General features: G+C 45.7%; 1 protein-coding gene across 2 annotated transcripts in view; it reads right to left on the reverse strand.

The window, feature by feature from the left end:
- Nucleotides 1-2,377: 2,377 nt before the first annotated feature.
- Nucleotides 2,378-27,209, reverse strand: part of LOC118218114 (metastasis-associated protein MTA3-like) — a 51,217-nt gene continuing 26,385 nt past the window's right edge. The window contains exons 10-21 of one of the 2 annotated variants that reach the window (XM_035400531.1): nucleotides 26,150-26,338; nucleotides 23,594-23,668; nucleotides 23,278-23,336; nucleotides 22,313-22,428; nucleotides 21,391-21,545; nucleotides 20,175-20,397; nucleotides 13,236-13,325; nucleotides 12,662-12,841; nucleotides 10,073-10,104; nucleotides 9,150-9,268; nucleotides 7,051-7,078; nucleotides 2,378-3,333 (exon numbers count right to left, since the gene is read on the reverse strand). In XM_035400531.1, coding sequence (XP_035256422.1) covers nucleotides 3,286-3,333; nucleotides 7,051-7,078; nucleotides 9,150-9,268; nucleotides 10,073-10,104; nucleotides 12,662-12,841; nucleotides 13,236-13,325; nucleotides 20,175-20,397; nucleotides 21,391-21,545; nucleotides 22,313-22,428; nucleotides 23,278-23,336; nucleotides 23,594-23,668; nucleotides 26,150-26,338 — 1,314 coding nt within the window. In that variant the 3' untranslated portion in view covers nucleotides 2,378-3,285. The remainder of the gene's footprint in view (nucleotides 3,334-7,050; nucleotides 7,079-9,149; nucleotides 9,269-10,072; nucleotides 10,105-12,661; nucleotides 12,842-13,235; nucleotides 13,326-20,174; nucleotides 20,398-21,390; nucleotides 21,546-22,312; nucleotides 22,429-23,277; nucleotides 23,337-23,593; nucleotides 23,669-26,149; nucleotides 26,339-27,209) is intronic. The other variant, XM_035400530.1, reaches the window with a different exon arrangement.

A 27,209-nucleotide genomic window follows, 5' to 3' on the forward strand; every position in this document is an offset into this window, starting at 1 on the left:
ATTTGGAGAGGGTCAATGTTTTGATGCATCAAACAATACGTGTCTTTGGTCAAAATGATTTTTAAGCAGTTGTTGCTGCTGTAGATTTCATTGTTGTTAACTTGTTTGTTTGTTTTGTTCCATCTCAAAATGTTTTGCTTCGCATTAATTAAAGTCCCACTGCAGCCAAAAATATCAAAAAAGGGCGTTCTGGTTTTATGTCTTTCCAGCAAGGGATTTTTCAATTTTGGAGCCCCCATTCTGACAAAGCACTTTGGTGTAAAATCTGCAGTAGGTTAAATAAATTTTTCCATTTCCATTTTCCATTCCATTACATTACATTACATTTATTTGGCAGACGCTTTTATCCAAAGCGACGTACGCATTCCATTTTCAAATCAGCACTCCCAACCCCCCTGCCCCACTGACCCCCCCCCTCCCACCTCACCCACCAAAAAAGATTCTTGATCGGTGCTCACTGTTAACATGCATGGCAGCTTTGCTCTCACACATCTAAAAAAAATGATAACAGTGTGGCACGACAGCCAATCAGAAACCTCACACCATTCCCCTTGAAAACCACTTTGCCTGCTCACTCGTTTGAAGAGTCTTACGTTATACAAAATCGTCAACAGTCTCCTTCAAACTCAGCTCCTGGGCTGTTTCACTCTCACTAGAAAGGGTAACCAGTCCATTCAGTCCGTACTACTCTGTACTGCCCGTTACATACAGTAAAGGCCAAAACTATAATGCCACCAGTAGTTTAAAAAAAAATACAATACAACCTACAATAACACAGAAAGATGACATCTACTTAAAAGTAATCTTAAGCACAACTTTGCTCAAAATAGCCTCTTTTGGCTTTAATTACAATTAAATTAATTATTGGAAGTCTATACAATCATTTTGCAAAGTGGGAGGTAGAGGAGTGGGAGGTGTAGGGGAAATTAAATTGAGTGAAATCTTATCTACATTAAGTTTTTTTTTTTTTTTTTTTTTTTTTTTACCCCAGGTAGCCTAATACCTTTAGTCCACAGTGCAAGTTAAATAGGCACTAAAGTTGCAAGACATATAGCAAAGAAAAAAGAGTTTTAGATGTGCAGGGCCAAGAAAACATTGTGGCAAGAAGGTTATTCCCAGTGAATAATTTGCAAAGCTTGAGACTTCCAGCTGCAGTGTTCAGTGCACACTCAGAAGCCTCCAACTGATGGGCAGTAATGTTAACAGGAGAAGACCAGGAAGATCAAAAGGCAGTACACAAATATTTTGTGTTGTCTAGCAACTAAAACTGCCATAAAACTGCACCACAAGTACAGGAGGAACTCAATGCAACTAAAGAAAAACAGTTCCCCTGCCTGTGGTGAAACAACAACTATGACCTGCTGGTATCAAAGGATGTGTATCTGCAACAAAAAAAAGCCCTTGCTATGTGCTGCAGTTTTGTTCATGAAGCCTCCTGCAGACAGTAGTCACTGACACACGTGTCCTGAAGAGTGTTTCTGATCTGTCAGACAGGCGTTTGGGGATTTCCTTTCATTATGATGAGGATTCTTTGGCCATCAGAGGTGTTCTTTAGCCTACCAGGACCTTTCTGATTACTGAGCTCACCAACGCCCCCTTTCTTCTTAATGATGTTCTACACAGTTGATTATGGTAAGCGTAAGGTTTAGCATATATATCAGGCTGTTTATTTCTTATTGATCAACCTCATAATGGGTTCCTTGACTTGCATTGGCACAACTCTGGTTCTCATGTTAGCAATTGCCTATAACAGACTCCAAAGGCAATCAAAAGCCTAGAATCAAGACTAGATACTGAAAACCTGCACTAAGGAAGTAAATGAACTCAGCGGACTAATCATAAACAATTGTGAAGCTATTTCCCCCAAACATTACGATGCCCTGAAATGGGGGACTATGCATAAAAGGTGCTGTCATTGCAACATGGTGAAACCTAAGCATATAAAATACCCTGCCGTAAAAGCTGCTAATCTGCACTTTAACCACAAGTCCATTTTCTTAATTACAAATATAAAAATGGTGAAGTACAGAGGAAAATCAAGAATAAAAATATGTCTGTGTCGGGAATATACAGTGAGCTCTATAATGTTTGGGCCAAAAGTCACCTGTAAACAAGAAGAGGAGACTTGAAGGCATTCAGGCCTTGCATGAATGTAAAGTTTAGTAACCATTTGCCACAATGTGATTTAATGATTGAAAAAATTGAAGCTGAAGTAATTTCGCTATGTATTTATATTGAAGACTAGTGCCAGGAAATCAACAAACATGGTATTTCAGGAATAATATTCAAATGGACACACAAGTAAGCAATTGAAGTTTCTTTTTATTTCTGTATATTTCATGGTGACTGACAGGAAAACACAACATAAATACGCAGGGAAAATTCACTTTTTCATTTATTCATGCGGTTCGGATCTACAACAGGTGCTTGCGACACCTCAAAGCTGGTCGTTCTGATGGTGCGGTATGTGAATATTTTGCAAAAAATCTCTGGGCGCCAGGCACATTTAGAGAATGTCCGGGAGGTTTGTTTACAGAACCTCAGTGAAACAGGCGTGTTGTATGTGAGTGAAAACTACTCACCCAGTCAAAACCACGGTCTGTATAAATTCTCTGTTCAGTGAATTTGATTCACGCATCATCACAGATGCTTGGTTATGAGTGATTGTCGGTAAAGTGATTGATGTGACAAGGATAAACAAGTTTCCGTGCCAATCATCCAGGGCAAAAAAAAAAAAAGATCTCAGATTTTTAAAAAGAAAAGCGCACAATTATTTACAGAGAATTTAAGCTCACAGGAGATAGGAAAGGGCAGAAATTACCTCATGTACAGTTTCCAATACCTTAGCAGACCATTAAAAACTGATTTCTGCTAAAAGAGTTCAGTACTAACAAAAGAAGAAAAAAGAACTGGCACTGTACATCTTATTGCCGCTAAAGAGGTGTATTGACAGGTCTGCCACTAGAGGGAGCCTGACGGTGAGGAGGGTTTCTCCTCCCATGACCAATATCACCAACATGTTGTTGAGTGAGGTGTTTGCTGAAGGTATGGTTGGGGGCAGGAGGCGGTGGCCAATTGGTCAGTGTGGTAGCGGGGTCACGTGGGGGGTGCAGAGGGAGGAAAGAGCGGGTTTACTGAGGCTGATGAGGGGAAAACGTGGAAATAGTTCAGTCCTGAATGACAATGGGGCCCCGGGTCCTCAGGCTGGGGTGCGGGGGGGCCTGGGTCAGTCCTGGGGGAGGCCCCTGCGGGGCGCGGCGCACGCTGATCTGCTCGCAGGGCTGCCTACAGGCTCTCCTCAGCTGGGAACGGGACAGAAATCTTCGGACTCTCCTGCAGGGGTTGGGAGAGACAGGACGGTGAGAGACGGGCTACCCACAATTCACCCGTCCCCAGACACGACATCAACCAATCCCACTGTGGAGGCTGGAAGAGAGAAGTGTCATGGCAACAAGAAGTCCTAGAACAGACGGTAAATATGCGATCACTAGATCACCTAGTCAGCTTGAGCCAAATTGCAAGCAGGGCACACATATTGGGCACATTGGATATGTCTTCTAAATACATGATGATGAACTTTAAAAATTGTCCTTCTTAGGCATTGACTTCATTATATAGCAGGAAGTGGAAACACACTTCAGGGAGGCAGGCTTTTTCCCAAACTACCAGCTGCATATCAATGAATCAGCACATGACCTGACCTTCATGACAATTCACTTCACAGAACAAGTTCCCGGTCCAGGTTCCTGCTTCTGCTCCGATCCAGCCTGCTAACTTAGTGCCGGGAGCGAGTGAAGGGGAAGTTGATGGAAGGCGTTGAGGGCAGCATTTGCAAAAACAAATGAACTCTTTTCCTGATAAGACCTCTTACAGTAGCCTACCGCAGCTGCCTCATGCTAAAGCTAACACCATCTAATGGCCTGGGGACGATATGCAGGAAGGAGGGTGTTCACTGCTGGGCCTGCTCTTTGAAACTTCAGACTCCAAAGACAAGTATTCTACGCGCCTCCTGCACACCAGTGCTGAGGCAAGCTTGTTTTTGTTTTATGGAAAGAAATAGGGAAGAAAAGGAACTCATTTCCAGTGTCTCTAACATTAGTGCACATTTGTTGTGCTATTTGACTGTGGTTATGGTGTTATTATTACGAGGTTTAATTAGAGTGGCATTGTGGGTATGGACATTTTTATCACTTGGAAAAAATAGGAGAGTTTCAAGGACAGCAGATAATTTTCAGGCTTTACATTATTGTGCTATACTGTTTATCTGATTGTTATCGTTTTTAATATGTATGTGTGTATGTACATAGCAGAAACTTAGAGATATGAACACTTTGGAAATGGGGGGGGGAGGCATTCATAATTCAGAAATGCCTGTAACAATGAAAGTGATGGCCAACTTTGTTGTTTCCTTATAGCTTTTTATTATCAAAGGAAAGTGCAACTCTGATTTCTGTTTCATGCTCATCTTTTTGCTCAAGTGATAATAGCAAAGAGAATCTGAGAAGCTTAAGAAGCTGTGATTACCTATGTCACCTACGCTTTTGGTTCATATGCTGATTGGTTCTCTGGCCAGTTCTTAACTCTGACGTATGTACCTCAGTTCAACGGCACATTTTATTCTTCCAATAAAGTGCTTTGAGCACACTACATGAACAGCGCAATATTATTTAACATTATTATTATTTTTGTAATAGTGTATCACGGTGTTCTCAGTTTGCATAACTGTGCTTTAGTGTCCTCAGGCGGCTCATTATAGAAAGTGTGTAATCTCCTCCCGGGAGTTCTTTCACTGCACCAGCAGAACAGAAGCAGACAAACACATATGCACACGCTCACATGCACGTACACACGCACGCTCGCACGTATGCACACACACGTGCGAGGTCACACGCACACAGGTACACAGGTACGCATGTACACACACACACACACACACACACAGAGTGTACACACAAAACCACAGCACAACTATGCTTTCAAGAGGGCGGTTGTAGAGGGAATAGAATATCTGAGTCAAGGTGATATACGGTTTTTAAAGTGTCGCAGAGACAAACTGCTTCTAAAAGCACATTTTGATGGCTCATCAGACATTTTCAGAGAAAATCCCTAAAATAAGCACATGTTTCAGGCAGAGCTTGCGAGTATCACTCCAATTTGCCCCTGATCTGATGACATCAATGTGACTGCATGTGGGCAAGGCCATATTCATCAGGCTAACAGAGGAAAGGCATGTATCTCCTGTTCATGCAAGATGTATGAGCCTGTTGGAGCCGTCCACAGACACTCTCCTCGTTAGCGAGAACAATGAGTTGGACTAATGAGGAAACCATCCGGTTTCCAAATACATCTCGAGAGAACACCACACAAAAATGCGCATCAATGCGTGCGGGTTTGTCCATACACTTTGCACGGCGATTATACTGGCACATGCTTACACATGTGTGTGCATGGGTGCACTTAGCTCGCCTGGTCTGCATGTCTGGCTGCTGCTGCTGCTACTTCACATATTTGTAAATGCATGTGTGTGAGTGTACATGTGCTCGAACATCAACCAGAAAGCTGTTTTCTGGAAGAATGGCTGTAGAAGTGTTTTCTTTAGAAGTGAGCCAAATTAAAACACATTCATTGAATTTGCATATTTGGTAAAACTTTGGTCGTCCATTTTATGCGAGGCTGCCTTCTGTTTTTACATACATCATCTAAAAAAAACTGACCCCTGTTCTGAAGTCCCAGTAGCAGATGACAATGAATATTACAGGAACGACTATTGAGTTCCTCACAGTAATAAAGCACGTGCATTGGATCCCTAACCTTGTTTGTGAACTTTGACCTTTCTCTGACACAAGATCTCTCCAAACGAATCTTATATCCATAAGAAGAAGTACAGAATTTTGAGTCATTATTTCAGATGTTTCTTTGTAATTGCAACATTTCACATAGAGCATCAGAATTGTCCCAGAAGACCTGTGCAAGGGTTCATTGTAACAGGTAACTAATGAGAATTAGATCAGGTTTTCCTAACTTGCAGATCGTTGCAAATTGTAGTTAATTACTTGGAGGGAGTTAATGGAATTCAATTAACTGTCCTGTGAGATCATTTGGATACATCAACAGCTTTCTCAGTCCAGCGGCACCCAATGAACTTCCCCCTGTGACAAAGGGTTCGTTTGGAACAGCTGTGATGTCACAATGCAGAGAGAAATTGACCACTGTCGCGCAGGGCTTCCATTACACATGTATTAATAAAGGAGGGCGCGTCTCCCATTCGCAGGAAGGCTCACGTGGCATTAATCATCGCGTAATGGTTCGCCGGGCATCGCTATTATAAAACACTCTCCAGCCCTGTCCTGATGAATGCTCGTTTGTCTCGGGTTTCGTCGCAGTTAAACACTCATTCATCAGGCCTGGTGGTCTAAATTTGGCCCAGAGTCCGAGGCTGGGGGGGAGAGTCGTGCCTCATGCGGACATCGCGCTAATGGAAAGGAATTTTTCTCCCACGCCATGTTCTCCATCAGCTCACATTTATGAGCATTTTTAACTGGTGATTGGGTCTTGGGTCATCATTCCTCAGAGTGCTCCGAGGTCCCACAGTGAAGCTGTGAGGATTTTGGTGGATTTCGCTCCCTCGCTCACTGGCCTCCTGATTCCCCCCCCCCCACCCCCCAGGTTCTCCACACATCAAGTCAGTCCTTTGGTGTCAAAGGCCCCATACTGGTAAACCTGCTCTTATGAAGCATTAGGAAGTGCTGGGGTACATGGGCCCCACAGGTAACACACACCACTCTAAAACCTTTCTCAAGAGAGACTGATGGGATATGTAGTCCAGAGCCAGCTAAAATGACATCCACAACGAGCAGTGCTGGACTTCATCTCCCATCAGAATCATTACAAACACGGCAATGTTAATGCTAATTGAACTCACTCCTGTAGTGGGGGAGGTGTGTAGAGTCATGTGTGGGCAGTCATCTGCAGCTGTGTGTGTGAGGTTTGGTGTGTGCAGGGGCGCGAAGGCCAGTACCAGTTGGAAGGGCGGTTTGATGCTCAACTTACCATAAGAAGCTGTCTAACGGCTGGGGCACTGAAATGAAACAAGCAGCCAGTTATTCACAGGGGGATGCCAACACACAGTCGCCCCCTCTACATGATGTCCCACAATGCACTGGGACACAGTATGGAGCAGAACCGAACAACCAGAGAAAACCCTCATGGGTCCTGGGGTCAAAAGTCATCGATTAGCCCACATATCTCTACTTCCAATTTTGATTCTCCCTCATCTGTGTAGCTCACGGCTAATCAGCTTGGTTCACTGCCAGCAGGCAGACATGCACCACTTATTCTACTGCTCAAATAAAGTTTGTTTTTTTAAAAAGTATTTTAACTTGCAATTTGAATTCTCATGGATGCAACCAATTGAAAAATGAAAAAAAATAATAATAATAATAAAGTTTATAATCTTGAGATACCCAGATGGGCAAAATTAGTATTGCTGATTTTCACATGGGGATTTACTGATCATTAAACGACTGTCAATTTAATCTGCACGAGGACTTGTTTTGCATAAAAATGTTTTGCACCTAAGAATCATGAGCCGTTTCATCCCACAAGATCATTCCTCAGGTGGCCTCTAATTAATGGAGCAGAGCAGTTTAGCAGGCTAATTGTGTCCGTGTGGGTAACAGGCTGCGCCGCAGGCCGAAGGGACCTACGGTCCTAATGACGCGCGCTTTCCTGGCAGATCCCTCCTCCAAAAGGGGTCCTCTAGATACAGACACAACCTTCTCAAGTGCTCGGCTTCACTGACCTGCCAATCACATCTAATATGAGTTCCGTCCTCCAGAGGAAATGCACTTCTGTGCGATCAAAGTGTTGTTTAAAAACCAAACACACACACACAGTCTGTGACAGAGTAACAGGGAACTGCATTATCTTGAAAGTTAATCTGAGAAGGCCAAAAAAAAAAAGCCGGCTGATCACAGAGATTGGGGAGCACTGTATAAGACTTTATACCAGCAATTATTGGCATAAGGGGTTATGCTGTTGTAAAGGTGATGGCAGGAATACTGAGTAGACAATATCAAAAAAGAGTCCCTTGTGACTGCTCATATGGGTTAGAATAGACTATACTTATATACTGTGTGTGTGTGTGTGTGTGTGTGTATGCGTGTATGTGTGTGTGTGTGCGTGTGTGTGTGTGTGTGTGTGTGTGTGCAGGAGTGTGACCTAAAGGTTACCTGTGGAGCCCTCCACCACAACACCTAGGCAAACAAGGCAACATCTCCTGAACATCTCTGCCCCTCGACACCCTCTCTAATTACGACTGGGTGTCCCACTTACTGAGCTGCGAGGAAATGTGTCACCTCATCTGACAATGATCCAGTCATTAAGAGCTGCCACTCCTCATTAAGCAACGCCCACTTTGCCTAAAACACTTAATCAGATCCACCATGCTGCTTACACAGATAATCACTACAGCTGTCAATCACATCCACCCTCACTATAATAGTATTTATGTTTGTGTGTGTGTGTGTGTGTGTGTGCATTTTGTGTGTGTCTGTGTGTGTGAGAGAGAGAGAGAGAGAGAGAGAGAGAGAGAGAGAGATAGAGAGAAAGAGAGAGAGAGAGAGAGAGAGTGAGTGTCAGCAGGAGCTTGCTCATTTTCCATTGCAGGCAACTGGAACTGGAAGCCGCAGTACTAGAGTACAAGGTTCTCTCTGACCCTCTTAGCAAGTGATATGCCTCTGTGAACATGCACTGTGATATGCTGTTCCGAAGTTGTGAGCTGTAGTGTGCTCTCAAGTAAATTGACCTGCATTGCCATGTTGCTTGTAAGAAGCTGTGTGATGTTTCAACTTCTTTGGTGTCATCTTTCTGTGTGTAATGGGTTAAGTATGCAGCAATCTGGTGGTTACTGTGTTCAGAGATGTACAGGTTGTGAAAGTTGCTCTAGAAAAGAATCTGCAAAATATAATGCAATGCAACACAGGTGCCAACTAGCCAAACATGTGATGCCACTCATACCCACACACACATAAATATGCACGTGCTCACACACACACACACACACACAAACAAACAAACAAACAAACAAACACACACACACACACAGCCCCCGAACCAAGCGAAAGGTGCAGTACCTTGGTCTTGCCTACCTGGTCTCCCTGGAAACGAGAAAGAAACTGTCATTAGGGGCATCGATCCAGTTAGGGCGTCTCTTGCGAAGCATTGTTCCAGCAGTCCGTAGAGTGCTGCCACTACTCCTCCCATTGTGCTGCAGAGGGCGGGGTCAAGGAGAGGGTACAGATGAGGTCACGGAGAGGGTATAGATGGGGTTGCAGAAAGGTGGGATCACAGAGAGAGGCGGGGTAGAGTTGAGGATGAGAGCAAGGGCTTGTAACAGGTGGTATATTATTAATTGGTTACAGGGAAAACAGCTCTGCTTTTCCCAGTGAAGAGCCTCTATTTAATTAACAGATGCTCACACAAGCCATGCTGCGTCAGGCCCCATTTTTGTCTCACGCAGGTAAACAGCCAATAGAAGGTGAGAGATAACTCCACTCCTCCCATTTTTCTCATTGGTCACTTTCCTCCTGGGTGTGTTAGTTGCCCCTCTGGCATTTAGAGGCGTTTGGAAGAACAACTGAGGGTTGCCATTACATCCTTGGATCATGGTTCCCTTTGGCCGACCCCTAAAGGGAGCATGTTACCAGAGACACTCACAGGCAGGGAGCCAAAGAGGTGGAAAAAATGACATGGGATCAGGACCCTCCCACCGCTTCCTCCTTCACCATGACAACAGGCCGACTTAGCTCAGAATCCATTTCTATTTACTGAGCTAGTCATCTCAGCGCAAGGACTCTGATTTGAGTCATGCGCACGCCAATAAACTCTGCCGGCTGTTTGGCCCTGAACAAACAACACTTCTTTGTGAGGACTATGGGATTTCTAGATGACAATTACTTTGTTATATGGTGTTCTGTTTAAGGTTACATAAAACCTGCATCACGTTCAGTATGGGCCTACTGCGTTTTGAATAATAACTGTGTGGGGACTGATGTAAACATGAGAAACTTACCAAGACAGGTCCCACACCGTGACTGGAATTATCTATAAAAAAAGAAAGACAGACTGAAATAAGGAAGTGCATCTTGAGTGTGGAAAATCAATACAGTGGACAAGCCCGAGCGTGACCAAAGGGAATTGTGAGATGCTGTGCGTCTGCTGGAGAAACCTGCGATTGAAGAGGAAATATAAAAACCTAGCTTCCATGCAAAACGCATGGCATGCTTGAAACTCTGAGCAGCCAATATGTGAGAACTAGGCTTGAGCTGGCTCTGATTGGTCAGTCCATACCACATCTGCAAGAAGCTCAATCAATGGGTGGAGCCAGTCTACTGACGCTAATAAATCAAAGAGGTAGAAAAAAAAACCCTCAGGAAATGCTGAAGCACTTTGCCTGTCGCTGCTTAACAATTTTCCAGGCATAGGAACCCTTAAAACTGTCACCAGTGTGTGAACTCCACACGTCACATTCACACAAGCTCATGCAAGAACTGGAAACTAATTGGTCCCGGTTCTGACAGGCGTTGGATAAAAGGTGGACATTTAGGTTGGGGGCGGGTGGACGGAAGTGTCGGGGCTGAGCGCTACAGGACCTTTTCCGAGTCGGGAAGGCGGCAGGAGCGTCCCGCCCACCGCATCGGGCCCGGCCCGTTACTCAGCCCCTCCCCCGCCAATTACGCCTCCCAGCCCAGGAGGCGAGGGCGTAAAACCATCCAGCGGCCGACCTTCATCACTCCACTGACATTAGCCTGAGGCTGATCACGGGGGACTGTGAGCCGAGTCTCATGACCAGGCGGGGGTGAAAGGGATGCCCCCACCCCTCGAACAATGACCAGTGCCACCCATTAAGATAAAAGAAAACACCAATATATTTTAACTACATGGACTTCTGAATATTGAAACAATAAATATATTTCAGAGCAATACAAGCACTTATCACAATCTGAAATAGTAAATAATAATAGTCAATATATTGTGAAATGTTGCAATGTTTTCTGCTTTTAATATTTAGTTACATTTTTAATATTTCCAGAAAAGGTTCTGGTCACAGCTGTAGTCGCTGTAAGACACAAAAGACCTCAACGATTTCAGGACCAGCATAGTGCTTCCTGTGTGAAGAGGAAGTCATCGCAGTGTTTTCCGGTTTTAAGCATTTACAGTAAGCAACTCATTTCAGTCATTGATTGGCTAGAGTCTGAACCGAACTATAAAACAAAAAAACTTTTTAAAAAACTGCAGACACTGCAAGACTGGAATTTGACCTTTTACTGTAAAGTGATTAACTATCTGAGCTAAGTGTAGAGTAATAGCTAGATTTGGGTCTTAGGCAGGGGACGGGTGTTCTTCAGTTGCTCCAGTCAGCAAAGCCGGGTTGTGAAATGATGCCATTTAGCAACTACTATTTATGATAAACATGCAGACGAAAGAATGAGAAATATGCAAATATATCTCACTGCAAAACTACTCAAAAGACCAGTGACAGAGCAAAGACACGTAGCAATGGCTATGTGTACAACCTGCTCTTTGCCTTGCTAACTCTGACTGAGGATATTTTCCGTTCCTGGAACTTCTACACACCGAAAAGTCTGCACCAGAGACACATGACACCTGGATCAGACCAGCGCAAGCTGACTTCTGAAGACAGATCAATCAGCAGATCCTGCACACAGCTGTGGAAGGGGGGGGGGTGGCAGATGGTGGAGAGGAGAGAGAATCTGGGACGGGAGAGTGAGCCGATATAAAGTCGGTGTGCTGCTGTAACAGCCCAGCAACAGCGCGCCCTTAAAACGAAATAAGGAAGACTGCGTTGACACCGTGCCTGCTCTCTGAGAGGCTGCAGATTGAGCTGCGATTCTGCAGACTGTGAAGCAGCTCGAAATACTGTGAAAATGAGTGTGTGTGTGTGTGTGTGTGTGTGTGTGTGTGTGTGTGTGTGTATGTGTCTGTGCGTGTGTGTGTGTGTGTGTGTGTGTGTGTCTGTGTGTCTGTGCGTGTGTGCGTGTGTGTGTGTGTGTGTGTGTGTGTGTGAGTGTGTGTGTGTGTGCGTGTGTGTGTGTGTGTGTGTGTGTGTGTGTGAGTGTGTGCATGTGTGTGTGTGTGAGTGAGTGTGTTAGATGCCTGGTGAGACTCTTCCTCTGTATTTTCTGCCAGTTGAACATGACAGGGCTCTGAGATGCAGAAGAAAAGAATGAAGAATGTGTGTGTGTCTGTGTGTGCATGTGCACACATGAATGTGCATGTGACTGCATGCATGCGTGTGTGTCTGCGCATATGAATGCACATGTACGGATGTAAAGGTGCATGTGTGCCCATATGTTGTGTGGTTGTGTGTGTGTGTGTGTGTGTGCATGTGTGTGTGAGTATGTGTGTGTGCATGTGTGTGTGAGTGTGTGTGTGTGTGTGTGTGAGTGTGTGTGTGTGCATGTGTGTGTGTGTGTGTGTGTGTGTGTGTGTGTGTGTGTGTGTGTGTGTGTGTGTGTGTGTGTGTGTGTGTGTGTGTGGTTGTGTGTGTGTGTGTGCGTGTGCGTGTGTGTGTGTGTGTGTGTGTGTGTGTGTGTGTGTGTGTGTGTGTGTGTGTGTGTGTGTGTGTGTGGTAAATCACCTTGGCCGGCTGCAGCTGCTCGCCTCTCTGTGTCCATCCTGCTATGGTGTTGGTAGCTACGCTTTCCCAGCATTCCTAGAGGCCCGTGGCTGGGCAGTGAAGAGATCAGGGTCTTGGGGGGCTGGACCTGCAGGCCAGGGGTCCGGGGGGGGCGGGGAGTATGGGGCACTGGACGAGACTCTGGAACAAATAGACCGTACATGCCAGCCAAACATTAGGAAACAGAACCCTCAGCTAAAAAACAGGAAACACAGACCAATGAACCATCTTCAAATCAGCCAACACAGTGCTGCATTGTACCCCTACTAAGTTCAAATTCTGAACAAACACTATACTCCCTTCAGGTAAAAATAATTATTGGGATACATACAGGCATGCATGTTAGGCCAAACAACACTGTCTGCTAAAATCATTAATGTAATGCATGCATACATGCTTGTAAGTACGCATATGCGTACGCAAGCATGGGAGTACCATGGTTGTCCATACGTGTCCATGTGTATGTATGTGTATGTTAATTTGTGGGAGAGTCTAGGTGTGTGTGTGTGTGTGTGTGCGTGCGTGTGCGTCTCACCCAGGTACTGCAGGATGCTGGAGAGGGTGCTCCGCTGTGTGGCTCTGAAGCGAGCAGGCCGACCCGCTCCGTCTGGGACTCTGCTCAAGTCTGCGCATCAAAGAAACCCACGAGGCCGATAAGAACACCAGCAGGCACAGAGACGTCCACACACAAGGAGAAGCCACACTGAGCATCGGTGCTGTTCAGAGGGCACAGCAGCTGACGAGGGCAGAGAGGTTCCGGCTCTAATTAGTTCCTCATGGAACCCTGTAATGTCAGCCTGTCCTTGGGTTACAAAGTGTCAAAGAGAGGGAGCTGTGAAACAGCGCTTCTTATCCGTCCAGACAGGGATCCTAGGAGCGCTGATCAGCGCGTGCTGACAGAATGATCTTTGGGGCAGACGCAGGGTTCTACGCAACGATTTCACTGCCACAGAAGGATACGAAGGCACCCGACAAGAGCAAGCGTCTTCTAACGGGCCCGTTTCTGTGACTGACAACCAGCACACACATACTGTACACACACACACACACACACACACACACGCACTCACACATGCACACACACACACACACGCACACACGCATGCACACACAAACTACACACGCACACTTACACACATACACACACACACACGCCCACATATAGGAGATATTGAGCAGAATAATGGGATGAATGGTCCAATGAAACATTTTCCCATTGGAGATCGATATCATAGAGAGGGCGGGGGTGGGAGGGGGGGAGGGGGGCTGGAAGGAACGGGGTCACAGGGGGTTGGGGGGGGGGGGGGCACTGAACAGAACTTTCAGAATCAGAAAGTAAAGATATCGACCTCACGACCTTTTCTCTTCAGGCTGGCGACTGTGGCTCTACTCCCCCAGCAGCAGCACATCCGCATGCTGATCGCCCTGATCACCACAACTTATTACACAAGAGAGGGGCGCTCCAGGACACGCACTCTCATCACCCTCCGAGGCTAAACTAAGAAAACACCAGGCTGCGCTCGAGTCCCAGCCAATGATGTCGCTTCTGCCTCCCCTGTGAATGCAACACTCAAAGCAGCGTCACCCAGAGGGACACACCTTCGTGAGTCAGCTTAAGAATCAGAGTGAGAATGTTTTTTCAGGTTATGAACAGGGGCGGGTTTGTTTTCAGAAAATATCAAAGTCATGAGAAACTCTTGAGAAACTCTTGAGAAATGCGACAGAATATCCTCGTTTTGCAATACTTCACTAAACTGGGGCCACGTTTTGTCACCATTCCAAAAACTAAAGATATTCCAGACCTAAAGAACTAAAATCCAGGACCTCTCAGAAGTAAATAATTTTTGAAAATGGGAGCTTTAGTTGTGATGTATGGTGTAAGGTTTGATTGATAATGCATAGTCTTTGCAAGAATGTGACTCTGGATGGGCTGTTAAATGTGGTGCACTATGGTGGGTGGAAGGACTAGAAAGCAGGAAGAAACAAAAGATCTGGCAACAGATATTTTGTTATGTCTGTGACAGTGTCTCTGTGAAAAAGGCTCTACAAATAAGATTGAATTATCCAAACCAACTCAGAGACTCCATGACACATCACAGATATGCAGAGCCCCGAAGTCACAATAAGTTCTCAAAGCAGGCTGACATCTGTATAAACTGAACTTTTTAAAGGCAGTCAGAATGACCCCACAAAAAAAAATCAAGCAGACAAAACACGGCTTAGATATATTTTCATTTAACTAAGATGTACCAAAAACCAAAGGCCTTTATTTTTTATATTTCATTATATTTGCTCTACCATCTATAAGATTTCTGCAAATTAAGTGAAATATTAAGGGCACATTCTCAAAAGAAACACTTGTCCAATGCAAGCATCTCAAACTCCAGTCCTGGAGTGCTGTTTTTTTGTAGTTTCCTTTAGGGCTTGTGAATAATGTGTGTGGGCTCTAGCCAATCAAAGACTTAAACCAAGCACTTGAAATAACAGTGAGAAATAAGTTTTTTTTTTTTCTTTCTTAAATTTTCAATGCTGAATTTTGAATTCCAAACGATTTAACGACTTATTTTGATTAGTTTGAATGAAAGACCCAGTACTGGGATGAGGTCCACTTCAACATGCGTATCACTTAGAAAGAAATAAGATATCATGAACATTGCAGATGGATGAAACATTCATGCTTAAACACAGTGTGGAGAGATGCATTATGGGAAGGGTTAAAGCCAATCTGTGGTTTGGAGAGTACACCGTGAAAGGCATGTTTATGCATGTTTGGCAGAGATCTGTACTCTACCTCCAGCCAATCAGCAACAGGTATCACAGATGGCCAAGTGCTCCATGAAATTACAAGGACTCGGAAAATACTTTCAGCTACGGTTTTATTTATATTTCTTTTCTGTCATTTATTTTTGAAGAGATAAAAAAAACTACCACTCACATGACGATCACAGTCAAACAAATTCCTATGAGTAGGCTTTGTGACATGGAATAAAACACACACAAACACTCCAGGAATGAGTGAGGGTACAAGGTTACAGCATGAGAAAAGGACACAAAATGGACAACACATGAATGTAATATAACAAATAAAATAGAAAGTAAGGAAATGCTAGGTTATTTATTTTAAAAATGGAGCTATTAAATGGATATGAAACATTAAGAACATCTGCTTCCCAGGCAACAAAGCCTTTGTTGAATTTCACCTGACCTAGAGTGTCAATGGAAGTGGTTGTAAATGAAAACACTGGCTTGTTCTTCATGAAAGGTAACACACACAGAAAGGTGTTTACTGGAGCACTTCTAAATGGCTACATTTCCATTAGCAAGCAAATATTACTGATGTTGTAATGGAAAAGTAGCTAATGGTCATCATCATTTCCCTCATCATTTCACAACTGATGTTTCCAGCTTGGGATGAATTACTGGCCTAATGAGAAGACAAAATGATGCCACATGGCACTAAATGCATCCATAATCTGTAAAATTATTTAAAAATCAATCCTGTAATATGCACTTATCAGGCTGGTCCCCCTTCAACTGTACAGATCACCAATCAGGGCTCCCAATACAATACGATTACACAAATTGAACATATTGCCGTACTTTTTATTTTTATTTTTTAAAGGACCTTTGGGAAAATACGTTATATTTTACAGAAATGAACTATTTATCAAATATATCTTAGTAATTGAAAGTGGTAATAATTTGAATATTTCCCCATGTCTTTTGAAGCATTGGTACATTATGTAAGAAACCCCTCAGATACACCAAATGGTGTGTTGAGGTCGCCAACATCAAGAAACCAAAACTTATCACGCCGGGTCACCAACTGTAAGAAACCTCTCAGATACACCAAACAGCAGAAGTATCTGAGTGGCGAAGGAACGCGTGTAGTCATACCCAGGGCTACCGGAACGGGATTCATTTAACGTTATCTCAGTTATTTGATTGCAAAAATAATGTTTTAACCTTTACTCTGCGCTGACAGTTGTGCATAGAGGGAGACTGCAAGTGATCCGCCAGAAGTGTTTCACTATATGGATCGCTATCTATTGTCGGTAGTAGATGCCTATATGCCTCAGGCCTGAGTAGCCTGCATAGATACAGTAGTGTATCTTGCTATGGCACTAGTGTATAAGCGAGTGACTACGGGGTACAGATATCCTGAGTTCTATGCTTATGTTAGGACCCTGAAACTGCTAGGTGTGCAGCGGTAAGAGTCATAAAGGAATGCCAGGTTAAAGTGAATGCAGCTTATTTTACAGTATGCGTAGTGACGATACTAAGCAGATGCAAGAGTGTGTGTAGTGAGATGGCTGTACGCATCTGCGTAGGAGGTTGTATTGCCATTGCACCTTTCCCCTTACATATTCAAAGATCAAAGCAAAAAACCAAGTCATCAAATGAAGACACAACGATAACAGAACAGTACATTAATGATCCTGCTTGTGCTATCTCTGCAAGCATACCACACCGGGTTAAACTTTGTATCTGGCTGGGCGCTGACCCATAGGTATCAAGATCTTTTGTCAGCACCCCACCCACCAGACAACAAATTGTCCCCCATGACATTGGCTTTCTTTCAATACAAAACATGATTACACTGCATTATGGACAAACTAAGCTTTACTTAACGATGGTCCAGTGGGATGTTTTGCTGAGCACTGAGTCTTTGTATCAAACCCTGCTGACTCCCTGTCAGTAAACAGAGACTGTTTACCTTTGGGCCCCACTTCTGTAAACCGCCTTACAATTACCACAATCTTGGTAAAATATTTTATTTCAATACATTTTGGCATATTCCATTTCTGTAAGGGCAGCACTATTAAGCAATCAAGCGGTTTTCTGTAAGGGGAGCACTGTGGGTCAGGAGAAAACAAGCTGTTTGCACTGTTTGCCTGCCATGCCAACTAAAAAGGATTAAATGATAACAATCACTTGGTTTCTTAGGGTTCACCTGGATTGGGGTGCTTTGCACTCACTCTCCACCCACGCAGGCACAACCAGTCCGGTTTGCAAGGCACTGAAAGCCATTTAACTTCAAAGGTCTCCAAGTGGATCATTATCTCTCTTTTAAAAAAAAAAGTTCTTTCACCAGGGCATTCTTTGCCAGACTAACAGATCCTCAGTACACTGCTGAAAGCACGACCTTTTAAAAAAACAATTCAGCCAGTCAAAAGTTTCAAAATTAAATTAAGGAGCTTTTCAACAGCGAGACAAACCTGGGGGAAGAGTCAGATTTATGCTCATGCTGTTGGAGCATTCCTTCTCAAGCCTGCCAGACAGGACCAAAAGTTCTTCCCAGTGTCACCCCACCCACTGCAAAATCCTTAATATCCTGGAAACCCTACCAGGCCTGGGAGCCACACCCTGTATAAACAGCAGGGGTGGAGCCAGAATAGTCAACTGGGTGCCTCCTCGTTCAATTAGAGTGAGATCAGGCACTTTCCATTCTCCTGTCTGATGGAGATTGGATTGAATTGGAATCTGACTCAAGGAGAGGGAGGGAACAGCATGGCCAAGGCACAGACCTCTCTGAAAAAAAAAATGAAAAAAAAAGAGCTGGAAACAGCAGGAGTGATTGAGTTCGTATGGCTGACATCAAAATGCATACACGTCACAGAATGAAACGAGATTTGGAAATGAGTTCCCAGTGTTAAATGCCTCCTCCTGGCCTCTACAGTGAGACTGCATATATGGTATAGCAGCTTATGAATTTTAAGTTTTAAAGGGTGAAAGGTCAGAGATGACATCCCTTATTGAATGATAAGGAACCCCTTCTCAGTGTGCTGAGCTACAGAAACTGAGCCCCCAAATCCACAGAGCACGCCATCCTCCTGGAGAACTAAACATCCTTATCTGAACAATAACAGAGGCCTTCAGGACACTGCTTGGGACAGTCAAGCACATTCTGTCCACTGAGAATCATCATACTGCTCAGCTCAAGACAGCCAGCCCACCTCGACTTAGGGGTTGGAACAACTTCTAACTTTTCCTTTGCTTTCAGATCTAGCAACAAACCCGAAAATCCATTCTCCCAAATTCCCACAAGAACTGGCCAACACGACTTTGCAGGAGATAAGACAAACACCACAACAGTTACAAACAGATAGATTTTTCCACACTTCTGCCTGGCCCATCACGTGAAGAGAAAAGAACTGTTTATGGAGAAATAACATATCCTTCCACCCATATTCCATCATTTCTTTCCTTACAAGTCCTTAAAATCCCCACAGCTGTTTAACCAACAACCAGAGTTAAGCTTATATAAATATCAACACCATCGAGACCTTAAGGGGGCAAACAAATACCATTTCACACGTACAACTGGAGCCTGAAATAAACGAACAAAATGTTGCATTTGAAAATTAATCCTGAGGAAAAGGTTTCAATTTTCACAGGCTTTTTTCTTTACAAGAAATGTCCAACTAAACACATTCTCCAAGATAATGTTTTCCTCAAACAGCCACTAAAGGTGGCTTTAAAATGGCTGAAATAACAGTGCATTACTAATGCACCAGAAGAAAGCTTTCCCACGGATGCAAAATATATTCATCATTTAAATGAACTGCATCTTCATAATGCATACCTCGCATTTATAACTACTAAATAGCAATGCACGAAAGCTATATTAATACATTTTTGCATATTACAACGTTTAATGACCATATCATAAAGATAGGAAAACTTCAAAAATGACTTAAGCCATGCGGTCAGACAGAAAACTGATTGCTTTTACGAATACCATCCCACTGGGTTAATTTGAGGTAGCACGTCTTTTAGTGACCATATTGTGCACCGTTTAAATTTTGCCAATCACTAAGTACAAAATCAACAAGTTAAAGCATATACTTTGTTGCCCTCATATAATGCTTACAGATGTTGAGTATGCATTATAAAGGTAGCTGGTGTAAAGCAAGACCCTTCATTCAGATAGTAGTGCACAACATCATCTGCAGAAAATTGCAAAATATAGCTATCTTCAGGTAAAAATATAACTATATAACACTTGAATATATAACTCATTCTCTTTTGTACATTTGTACAATCCTGATATGGTCTCAAGAGCACATGTAAAGGCGAGAGGGACAGTGAGAGGGGAGTGGAATGGTTTTCGGGTGCGTGTTTGTGCGCAAATCCTTTAGTTAGTGTGCCAGACTTCAGTTTCGCACCAAAAACAAGTTTAGCAGAGTTAAAAATAAATAAAAAAGTACTTAAAAGGGGTCTTTTTTTTTTTGGTAAGAAAAAAACACAAATCAAAACAAAAAGAACATCAATGATGCAACACAAAAAATGAGGGGTGCAGGTATTCTTTATTGGGAACGAAAAAATACAAAAAAACAAAATAATATAATAACGATGAGGAAAATAAAAGAGACGGTAAGGGGGAGGAGGGGGGGGAATGGCAGCGAGCGATGGGGGTGGGGGTGAGGGAGGGGGAGGGGGGGTGAGAGTTAGGAATTTAAAGAGCTCTTACACTCCGCCTTTACGGCGCCACAGTTAATGGGCACAAAGGGGCGGCGCGCCGCCTGGCGCAGCCTGATGAGGTCACGGCACATGTGACGGGCCAGCTTGGTGAGGCGCGTGGCCTGCAGCAGGAAGGCCTGCTTGGTCTTCATGGAGGACTTGGGGCTGCCGCTGTTCCGCATGGGCACCATGTGGGAGCCCTGCCGGGGGCCGTGGCCCCGCGAACGAGGCTCCTGAGGGGAGGGGGGCACGGATGGACAGAGAGAGAGAGAGAGAGAGGGAAAGAGGATAAGACATGGGACGGGAGTAAATGAGATGAGGTAAAGGAGACAGAAAGAGGAGGAAGAAATGAGTGAGGGAAAGAGAGAAAGGGACAATGAGAGGAAGGGCAGCAGTAGAAAAGGGGGAGAAATAGGAGGGAAGGAAAGAAAGGGGAGAGCGAGAAAAGTGGGAATGAGAGGGAGAGAGAGGGAGCAAAAGATAAAGTGAGGGTGAGCAAAAGGGCAGAGAGGAAAGGTATCAGTCATAATCCCAAGCAGTATTGCCTTCTAATTCAGTCCAGCTTCTCTAATACAGATATATACAACGCCACAAATGAAGAAGCCACCAGTGGGGCTGTCACCATCACCATATAACACGGCTATGAGAATCCATACGGTTACATTTCCAGGACCGTGGTGACAAATTTGTTTTTACAACATTTATAGCATTTTTCAATTTCAGTTATGTAAATGTAGCCTCTTTAAAAGCAGCCATGCGTGTATTTCCAGGCAAAGAATGAAGACACACACAGAACGCAGCCGACAGGTCGGTGCCGGTAAGAGAGAGGGCAAATGGTAACAAGTGTTCTGAACATGAACTAACAATATTGTAGCAGAAAGCATCTTTTTTGCAGTGATGCAAAGACTACCAAACATCAATTTAAAAGAGACAGACCATACAAATTCTGCAAATAACCTGTTCCTTTTTTTTTTGTCCAACAATAACAAAAACACTCCGGACTTTAAGTGAAAATCACAGCAGTGATGATGACATAACTGATGTGTGCTGTAAAAGGAGGCGGAGCTTACACTGGGTGCAGGGCTAGCACTGAAGTGTGTTGTAATAGGAGGCGGGGCTTAAATTGGGGGCAGGGCTAGCACTGATGTGTGTTGTAATAGGAGGCGGGGCTTAAATTGGGGGCAGGGCTAGCACTGATGTGTGTTGTAATAGGAGGCAGGGCTTACATTGGGGGCAGGGCTTGCGGGCATCTTCTCCTCCCCCTCAGCTCGGCTGGGCATTTTCAGGCCCCCGTACTTCTTCCAGTACAGCCAGCAGGACACACACAGACGGCACTGCATGTTGGGGGGGCCCCAGGAGTACCACTGAGCAGACTGCATAGCTGCAGGGGGGGGAAATCAGCAGAGGGTCATATAGGTGCAAAAACTGACACTCCAGTTGTAAACTGTAAGACGCACTTACGACAGTGATAATAAACTGAGAAAGTGTTGTATGTGTACGCTTATAAATCACAGTATTGATCAGATTTGTGGCATAGGTTATGTTATGAGACTGTGTGTCTTATAGTCGCACTACATCTTCAGCAAGGCCTGATAGAAGGCCTTATAAAACCAGCAGACAAGCTTGGCTCTCTGATAAAAAGGTTGGTTCCTGCCACAGCAGGGCGAATTAATCTGCGGGCTAAATTGTGCTTGATAAATCACAAGATAAATGGTCATAGTGGTAATCTCTTGCTTATCCTGTATGACTGATACATCTCAGTGGCAGTGACTGACTGGGTCAGTGTGGCAGTAACCCTGAGTAACTCAGTGTAGCCGTGACTCCCTGAGTCAGTGTGGCAGTAACCCTGGGTAACTCAGTGTAGCAGAGTCAGTGTGGCAGTAACCCTGGGTAACTCAGTTTAGCAGTCACTCCCAGAGTCAGAGTGGCAGTAACCCTGGGTAACTCAGTGTAGCAGAGTCAGTGTGGCAGTAACCCTGGGTAACTCAGTGTAGCAGAGTCAGTGTGGCAGTAACCCTGGGTAACTCAGTTTAGCAGTCACTCCCTGAGTCAGAGTGGCAGTAACCCTGGGTAACGCAGTGTAGCAGTGACTCCTGCTGAATCTCTGTGTCTGTGAATCCGTGGTGAGAGAGAACCAGCGCTACTCACAGAAGCAGCTCTCACAGGCTCGCCCAGTTCCCGCCATCTGGTATCCGCCTGCCCCTGCAGCTCCGTTCATGGTGGCCATCTTCCCATTACTGATCTGGTTGGGGTTTGGCTTATTACTGCCAATCAGAGACAAGGGGAGGAGACTCGCTAAACCTCTATTCAATGAGGGAGACGCAGCGGAGGGAACTCACAGATGATTCCCTCCATGTGTGTAAAGGCTTCCTTGTGTGTAAATGGTAAATGGACTGCATTTATATATATTACTTATATAGCACTTCTATCCAAAGCACTTTACAATTGATGCCTCTCATTCACCCATTCACACACACACTCACACACCAACGGTGAAAGGCTGCCATGCAAGGTACCAATCAACTCACTGGGAGCAATTAGGGGTTAGGTGTCTTGCTCAGGGACACTTCGACACTCCTAGGGTGGGGGATCGAACCGGCAACCCTCCGACTGCCAGACAACCGCTCTTACCTCCTGAGCTATGTCGCCCCTGTGTCTAAATGTGCAACATGAGCTGAGCTGAAATGATAAGACTTGCAGAGGCTGGAGAAGACAGTGTACCAATCCAACAGTGCACTGTCCTAACACCACATATGCTCAGCAATAACACACCCACCTGGATTCATCTACACATGCACTCAGGGACCACACTGGAAAGATATACATATCCACTCTGTAAGAACACCTGACAGGTACAAGCATATCTACTCCATTACACTGGACAAACACAAGCATGTCCATTTCATTACACTGGACAAACACAAGCATGTCCATTTCACTTGACACACACAAGCATAAATGGATGACAAAACAAATCAATGAGAGATATCTCTAAGGTAATTTCCATTCCTTTTGAATGATTCTCAAAGCAGTTCATTATGAGGGGGTTAGTAGCACGGTTTCATGGGGCTAAAATGAGCATACAGAGAGAACAGGGCAGGTTTCACACTCACTATGTGGGAATGTAAACTTGCTTCAGTTTGCTCTCTGCTTCCGCTGCCTTCAGCCGTTTCTGTTCACACCAGCGGGGACAAAAGCAGAAGTCAGAAGCTGCACTTCCTGTCTAAGATGCCACTCTTCCTCCAAACCGCGCAGTGCGACTGGGCTTCCTGTTTGCTCGATGACTAGTCATAGAGACTCTACAGGGTGGCGCTGGAGGTCTGCCGGCTGCAAGCCTATGGCCGACAGTGACATCACCAGACATCCAGAAAACCAACATTACACATCTGAGCCTATAGGTGGCAGCAGAGGAGAAAGGGTTAAGCTCACCTGCTGCACGTATCTGTCTGTGGTCTTCCACATGTAGTAATACTCTATGATGCTGGTCAGAGATTTCCATGGGAGCTGGAGGAGAGAGGGAGGGGGGAGGAAGAGAAGGAGATGGAAGATGATGTTAGTTGTATTGCGTATTCTTGTTTTTCCAACACTAATACTTTATTGTTACACAATGACAAAAAAAGTATGTTTGAGAGAGATAGAGAGAGAAAGAGGGGATAAAATGGGTGGCAGTGACCTCGAGTAGGAGTCTGCTCAATTTCCAGGTATTTTACACAACTGATAGAAGCTGCAGTACCGCTGTAGAAGATAGGGGGCACTGCTCCCTTTGGGTTCCTCTCCATCTCAGGTTTTGAGTCCCAGCTGGTGCGCTGCCATTGCACCCGCGAGCAGAGAAGCTCAGCAAATCGCTTGAGTAAACATGCAGCTGCGCAGGGAAATGGCAGGCAAAGCGCTGCATGAGCCGTGCCCGCGGGCCTGGATACGAGGGAGCACACGGCAAGCGGACGCCACACGCCAGGCAGCGCTGCACAGAGCACCCTACAGGGTACGGGGAGGGGCCTTCTCCCTGCCTGCTCATAGGGGGAGGGCCTTCTCCCAGCCTGCTTATAGGGGGAGGGGCCTTCTCCCAGCCTGCTTATAGGGGGAGGGGCCTTCTCCCAGCCTGCTCATAGGGGGAGGGCCTTCTCCCAGCCTGCTTATAGGGGGAGGGGCCTTCTCCCAGCCTGCTTATAGGGGGAGGGGCCTTCTCCCAGCCTGCTCATAGGGGGAGGGCCTTCTCCCAGCCTGCTCATAGGGGGAGGGCCTTCTCCCAGCCTGCTCATAGGGGGAGGGGCTTCTCCCAGCCTGCTCATAGGGGGAGGGCCTTCTCCCAGCCTGCTCATAGGGGGAGGGGCTTCTCCCAGCCTGCTTATAGGAGGAGGGGCTTCTCCCAGCCTGCTCACGAGAACAGGAGGAGGAGGAGGGGGGAGAGAGAGAGAGAGAGAGAGAGAGAGAGAGAGAGAGTAATGGCTCTGCCTAAAACAGCCTCGCCGACAACTTTCAGACCGATGGCGGAGGAGGGCCGAGTCGGAGGCCCTAATTGGCCCAGAGTGCCGAGGGCCGTGCTCCGGCCGGCTCCACGCCCCAGCTTTAATCAAACGCTTTAGCTCAATTAGCCGCCGCGCGCGGGCAGACGGAGACGGATTAGCCGCGGTGCGAAGCGGCGGCGGTGCCAGGTCCGCGCGGTCGGCCGTGCCCTCGCCCTCGCCCTCGCCCCCTCCCTCTCTCTCCGTGGCTTAGTGAGTCCCAGGACCCGGAATTTTCTCTGACAGCTGAGCCGCGCGTCCGTGTCCTCAGAGCGCCCCTGTCCTGACGTTACCTACCCCGCTAACCTCGCCCCGCGCGTCCCTGCTCAGAACCGCTGACTAGCTCCCGCTCTCGCTCTCAGTGCAGAACGCTGGCTGGCAGCTCCTTTGTCTGTGATCAGCGGGAGGGGACTCATGCACTCTTTCGCTGAATTCTCTCTCTCAAATTCAAATTCAAATTCAAAATGCTTTATTGGCATGAAATACACTTGTACTTATTGCCAAAGCGTACACATAGAAACAGGAACAGGAAACATGAAATACGAACAACATTGTGGAAACGACAACAATGCAATCAACAGTGTGGCAATGGCCACAATGGCTCTCTCTCTCTCTCTCTCTCTTTGCTTTCCACTCCCCAAATCTCTCCTCTCAGTCTCTAAACCCCTCCTTATCCAACAACCCCACACACCTCCTCACATGCCCTATATCCATAGAGGCAGTCTAACGCGCACTGTAAACTGCACACAGGGATGACAGCGGAGCGCTCGCTACCGCTGTGGTATTAACGCGTCTAACTGGATCGTGGCTTTCTGCAGAGTGCGCCCGTTTGACTGGTGCATGCTGAGAGATCAGCGGTATTCAAAAATATTGCACGCCGCACACAGGAAAAAAAGTCACATGTACAAACATCCCTTCACAGCCCACAGACATACTGTAAATAGCACAGTCCTCTAGTGACTCCTGCTGGCCAGAGAGTGCTCATACTGTGTGCAGGCAGACACTGTTGTGCCAGAGGCTTAGATTTCTCCAGTGCAACTGAATTCTCAACACCCAACTGAAAACACTGTTTGAAGTATCACAGCTGGGAGTAATTAAGGTTAAGTGTTGATATAGTTTAATGTGGCGACGAAGTCTGCAGGATAAAACTGTCAATGAATCGGCAGACTTCACCAGCCTGCAGACTTAAAATATTGCTACTGCCACCATTTCCCATGATTATCCACTGCTCCCTCCGTTTGTATCTCTGTTCCCTGTGCACCTCACTCCGGGACACATGTACATCTCTCTCCGTTTCTCTACTCCTCTCTCTCTTTATCTCTGTTTCTCCCTTAGTCTGTTTCTCTCTCTCTTTTTCTCCCTCAGTCTGTTTATCCCTGTTTCTCCCTCTGTTTCTCTCTCGCTGCGTCTCTCTCTCTGATTGTCTCTGTTACTCTCTCCCTCTCCCCCAGACCCCGTCACTCAGCGCTTGGCCGCCACTCACAAAGTCTTGCCGAATGTCGTTGAAGTCCTTGCCGTATTTCTCCAGCGCCTCCTCGAACAGGTTGGCCTCCGACGCGCTCCACTCCTCCATCTCGTCCCGGCAGAGGACCGGGCCGCCCTGCGGCACCAGCACGCTGATGGCGCTGGACAGGTCGTACCCGTGCCGGTGCAGGGTGTCCATGGCGTGGAACTGCACAGGGACAGAGTCGCAACCAGGTCACTCACACCACCTTAAACCTGACAAGCACATCACAGAGCCACAACCAATCGCAGGCTGCGTGCAGTCACCAATGGCAGTGGGGCCCAGGAGCAGCCAATAAAGAGTGCCCCGCTGTCTGACCTGTAGGTTTCTCAAAGGTCTTAAGGAGTGTGGACACTTTAAAGAGGACACATCACCAGGCTGCCGCCTCAATGACTCAAGCGCCCCCCTGACCTTTGATCACTTCCGAAATCAGTGGGGAGTCAATTGGACTCAGTTTGCCTGACTGTCGGAAATGAAGGGGGCCCGGGGGCATTCCCCTGGGCTGGACGCACTCCGGCCTGATGAATGGCGCGCGGGGTGGCGGTAATGCGGATGAGGCGAGACAGAGAGACGGAGATTATATTGACCCTTCTCAATACAGCTAATTTCTCAGGGGAGAAGGCACAGACCTGGAAGGATGGATCTTAGATAAAACCCCCAGGTGTCTGCTGTATTTATAGTGACAGCATACCACACACGACCACATTTTCAACGTTTGTGTTTGAGATTTTACGGTTATCGTATTTATTCCTTCATAAAGAACACAGATATTATACAGATGTTTTTTTCTTCAATAGACTTAATTTGCAAAATGTAAAACCCTGAGAATTTCACTGTAAAATGATAAGGACAATATAAATAGAATTTATTACTATTACAACACGTGTAAAGAATGTAACATTTTTGCGAAAGCTGGCCTAAATCTAGAGAACAGGACGGGCTGCTTTCAGGGGACAGAACCCCAGAGGGCTTTTCATGCAAGTGCATGAGCTGGTAGGTGTGAAAAAATGTGTGGCTTTTTCAAGGGTGCTTATTTTTG

Source organism: Anguilla anguilla, chromosome 18 (genome assembly GCF_013347855.1).
Source record: "Anguilla anguilla isolate fAngAng1 chromosome 18, fAngAng1.pri, whole genome shotgun sequence".
NCBI lineage: Eukaryota > Metazoa > Chordata > Actinopteri > Anguilliformes > Anguillidae > Anguilla > Anguilla anguilla.